Genomic DNA, 4,962 nt, shown 5'->3' with positions numbered 1-4,962 from the left:
GACATTTTTTCATTCAATTCTACAAAAGAACACAGTTCTGTCTTACACAGACTTCACCATTTAACAATTTAATAATTGCAATTAGAATAAAAAGTAAGATGTGGAGGCATTCCTGTTGGCTGTTTTGGTCAGCCAATATCTATTCCATTCACATATTTTCATCCTGGCATCTTATTTTAAGTGTGTCTGCAAACTTTTGAGTTCCCTAATAATTTCATATTTGATTATGTTCTTACCTTAAACAGAATACCCTATTTAACCTCATGTACAAAAAGGGGGATGCATTTTTCAGAAACACTGTAGGGTTTACAGAACAGTCTTTAGAAAAAAACAAGTATTAGTAGTATTCATGGTATACCATTTATAAATACAGGTGTTTGATGCAGTGGTGAAATTTTAAAAAAATTACTACAGGTTCTGTGGGTGTGGCTTGGTGGCAGTGTCCTGTGACTGAGTGGATGTGGTCAATTTGATGTCACTATGGCCATACCCACTCAGTCACATGTTCCCACCACCACCAAGCCACGCCCACAGAATCTGGTAGGAAAAAATGTGTGTATGAGTCCATTCACAGCCTTTTTTGCATTTAATGTTGAATTCTGTGGCAGAGACAATCCAAATGTTTCTCCCTCCAAGCAGAGCTGCCACAGCCTGTCCCTTTAAGAAAGTCCTCAGGAGGGAGGGAGCTGGGGGGGGGGCATAAAGGGAACAGCAACTCCTTTGTGAATGGAGGGAGAAACATTCGGATTGTCTCTGCCACGAATTCAACGTTGAATTCTGTGGCACAGACAATCCAAACATTTCTCCCTCCATTCACAGCAGAGCTGCTGCTCCCTTTGTGCCCGCCCCAGCTCCCTCCCTCCTTGGGTCTACCTTAAAGGGACAGGCTGCAGCAGCTCAGCTCAGCTGTGAATGGGTGGAGAAATGTTCTGATTGGGTGGGCGGGTTGAGCAGCCGGAAGGGTCAGGTGAGCGGCGACAGAGTGACCAGGTGGGCATGGGCGTGACCAACAGGGATTTTTGCCACTAGTTCGGAGATATCAATCGTCCCTGCCAGTTTGGCCAAACCGGGCCAAACCAGGAGGATTTCACCCCTGGTTTGATGAGAACGATCACTGAGGCCAGGATACCACCCCATGTTTTTGTATCTTCTCTCAGAATTATGCATGGCTAGATGTTTTTTCAAGTATTAAGTTAAAAAATCTTCCTTTATCTTCACAATTGTGATAATTTTTCCAGAATATTTATTCTCGGCTTGCTGTGTATGTCATAGATAAGTAAAGTCAATCATGGTACTGAATAAAAGGCATCAAGTCAAATGTACTGTGACTATTCAATTACTTTTTGAAATCAAAGATACTTTTTGTATGGTACTTTAATAATTTATTCAATACCCAGCCTATCAATATTGATCCAATAAAGCAGTTCTTATATGGTGCCAAACAATAATATTTATACTTGATTTAATTTACAGAGAGCCAACCAAGATTGCAATCTTATAGCCCAATATTTATTCATGAAAAAGTTTGGATGTCAGTAAAGCAGAAATGAAGTATTTTCTTCTACTTCATTGTCCAGTTATAGTTGCTTTCTCTTCAATTAAATTATCATAACGAAATATATGAACACGGAACTTTCAGAAGCCCAAACTATGCTGGTAACAAAGAATATGCACATCCTAAGACTTACTGTGCTTTGCCTTTCTAGGAATAAGAAAAGTAACCAAATCAAAAGTGTACAAAATATTCACTGGAAAGATACATTAGATTTTACTGACACCAGAAGGCAGAAATGGAATCTTCTTTACAAACTGCTGTTTTATTGTCTCAAAGATGTTACACTTCCTTTGTACTCCCTGAGTTGACTGTCTGAAGTCCAAGCATATCAGTGTCAAGAGGTAGTGAAATCAAGGACATACAATGCCGATGCCAGTGTCGCATAGAGATGAGTGGTGCTGAAACGTAGACAATATACAGGACTGCTGATAGGTGATGACAAGGAGAAACTCTGCAAAAGCAGTAAGAAAAATATTTCTAGGTAAGCTATCTAAACTTTTAATAGTGTCAGTGACAAAATGACAATCAGGTAGCATCTTCACAATTCAATTTTGTAAACCTGCATCTACTGCAAAGTCCAAGAACCAAGGTGGCGCAGTGGTTAGAGTGCAGTACTGCAGGCCACTTCAGCTGACTGCTATCTGCAGTTCAGCGGTTCAAATCTCACCGGCTCAAGGTTGACTCAGCCTCCCATCCTTCTGAGGTGGGTGAAATGAGGACCCAGACTGTGGGGGCAATATGCTGACTCTGTAAACCGCTTAGAGAGGGCTGAAAGCCCTATGAAGCGGTATATAAGTCTAACTGCTATTGTTACTGCTATTGCTATTTTGTAACCTTTTTCTACTGCAAAGAAGTATTAGAACTGTTGTCTTAGTATAAGACAACAGACAATATAGTAGTAATCTATTTCCTGGACAAAATTAGCTCAAAGCAATAGCAATCATAACTATAAACATCCTTACTAATATTTCTGGTGCTACATTGAGTAGGAATACACTTTTTATAGAAAGTCTTCAACAATACTATTTGTTCTGCAACTGTTCAAAGTTAGGATGGTGGTGATCAGTTGTGGCTATCACTGATTCTCAGAGTTTTATCCCTCCTAGCACCCCTGCAGTCATGTGATCATGATTTTGGCACTGGGCAACTGGCTCACATGATTGGCTACAGCACCTGCAACCATAGAAACACCATTTGCAACCTTCACTGGTAGCTTCTCTAGAAAATCAGTGGGGAAGCTGGCATGGAAGGTTGCAAGAGGCTGGAGTAAATTTCTCCTATCCATGTACCTCCTTCAGTCCTTTTGGGCTTGTGCTGCACTCCTTCTCTAAGCTTACTGCCTCAAGCACCTCTGTAGACCCTTCCCAGCCCGCCCACCCCCGGCATAATCTCATGCAGTCTCCCTGAGCCTTAGCAAACCTCCCTTGCCCCCTCACACACCCTTCCCAAGTCTCCCAAATCCCCTTCAACCTTTGTGCACTCTCCCTGAGCCTCACTGCACCTTCTTCACACCCTCATATGCCCTACCCAAGCTTTGCTACACCCCTCACGCCCTTGGGCAACCTTGCCATGACTAACCTGCCTGCCTGACAGCCTGCTTGCAAGCCACTTGTGACTTCCAACGTCTTGCCAACTTCATCACTGCCTTGGTTGTGGGAAGCCAGTAGGAAAGTAACTCACTTAATAACCATGGGATTCATTTAATGATGGCAGCTGACACTGCAGGGATTGCTATTGCTAATCAATGGAATTTGTATTTGTATTTATTATAATTGCAGTTTATGACTTCATTGTTTAGCAATGGGAATTCCAGCTGCACTTGCAAGTTAGGTCTACTTGTTAATATCCAAATCCACATTCATGGGTTTCATTATTCATGCCAGTGAATGCTTAACTCACATCTTCTCTTCCCAAATCTACCATTCTATCCATCATGTTTATTTGAAAAGCATTAGGAATAAGCAAAAGAACACACTATCCCACTTAGACTCTGTTGGGCAGTTCTCTTCATAATCAACTTTTGGGAACATGGTGATGATGCCTCACCTGCAAACATCTTGTTTGTCGTTTGTCCCACAGACGTACCACTCCATAATAAGAGGAGCCACTTGCAATCATATGATTTCCATTGCTTCTAATGCAATATAGGGCACTGTCGTGTGGCTCTTCCCATTTCTTCACACATTCCCTAGGAAATTGGTAAAACAAAATACTGTGAGATAATGTTAGAATATTTTTCTCTAAACACTGTATGTCAGTTCTTCTGTCAAGGGCCAGCGGTTAAGGCTAGAAACAGGGAGACTGAATTCCAGACCCACCTTAATCACAAAACAGTTGGGTAACTAAGCCCGGCATTCTCTCTTATCGCTAGGAAGGGGGCAATGGGAAAATACTTTTAAAAATGTCAAGGAAACTATAGGGGTTTGACCCAGGCAGGTAACAAGAATCTATTTTGACTTAAAGGTAACAAACAAATAAACACGTTCTTGTGACTAATGTGGACTGTTAAGTCATCTTGAAACAGCTATCAAATAAGTATTTCCATATATTTAAAGTAAGGCTCCAAACTAACTTTGTGCTTGTTCTTAAATCCCAGTATCTTATGTAGGTATCATATCCACAAGAGAGCAAAGTTGAAGGTGTTTCATAGAAAACATCCAAGACTCCAGCTCCTCGGTGGAAATCTGTTCCAAGACAGGTGATCAGCTGCCCACTGAGCAGAGAAACAAAACAAAAATTAAACTCCATTGCTTACTAACTATGTATCATGGCTATTATCCCAAGTTTTTATCTTCACAGATTTTTAGTAGCAGTAAAGAAGTAGAGTAAGTTTGGATTATGAAAAAAATATCACTAGTTGTACAAAAATATATCAGGTTAAACTAATATTATCAATTTTCAGTTTAAAATGATAAAAGCCATTTCTTAGTTCTGTTTCTAGCACTATTCAGGGTTTAAGCATCCTTTATGAAGATCAAGCACAAGTACTATTTATATAGTTACGTTGATTTTTTAAATTCAGAAAATTCAGTAGATAGATAATCAAGGGAAAGTATTATTTATTGTAGCTAATAGTCCAATGTGTGAGAAGCGCAATTATTTTGGATATTTATGTTATGTTCCCAGTTCTCTGATGCCACATCTACCCATACCATTATGCTGTCTCTGGACTAGGTAGCACATTGAATGGCATGCTGTGCAGCAGAAACAGAAAATAATATTTACTAAGGATAATAATTTCCCACAAATAATGGCTCATTTAACAAATTTCCCTGATAGATTGAAGGTATAATTATTTGCTGCATAAAATCTAACACATGCTGGAAACATCTAGATTCTCCAAGACTTCTATCTATTTTTATTCTTGTGTTAATAGTCTTCAGAACAAGGCATAAATGCAAGCAACT

General features: G+C 39.9%; 1 protein-coding gene across 3 annotated transcripts in view; it reads right to left on the bottom strand.

Moving 5' to 3' along the window:
* FBXW4 (F-box and WD repeat domain containing 4) overlaps nt 1-4,962 on the bottom strand; it is a 95,227-nt gene that overhangs the window by 2,957 nt on the left and 87,308 nt on the right. For 2 of the 3 annotated variants that reach the window (XM_087725732.1, XM_014066761.2), the window contains 3 exons: nt 4,128-4,268; nt 3,602-3,743; nt 1,488-2,006 (listed from right to left, as the gene is read on the bottom strand). In XM_087725732.1, the coding sequence (XP_087581858.1) occupies nt 1,890-2,006; nt 3,602-3,743; nt 4,128-4,268 (400 nt within the window). In that variant the 3' untranslated portion in view covers nt 1,488-1,889. Of the gene's footprint in view, nt 1-1,487; nt 2,007-3,601; nt 3,744-4,127; nt 4,269-4,962 lie in introns of those variants that run through there. The other variant, XR_015698048.1, reaches the window with a different exon arrangement.

This window comes from Thamnophis sirtalis, unplaced genomic scaffold (genome assembly GCF_051295495.1).
Source record: "Thamnophis sirtalis isolate CommonGarterSnake01/CBP01778 unplaced genomic scaffold, rThaSir2_p1.2 scaffold_11, whole genome shotgun sequence".
In the NCBI taxonomy this organism is placed as follows: Eukaryota; Metazoa; Chordata; class Lepidosauria; order Squamata; family Natricidae; genus Thamnophis; species Thamnophis sirtalis.
Note: the sequence above shows the minus strand (reverse complement) of the source record. Positions and strands in the feature narration are given on the sequence as shown.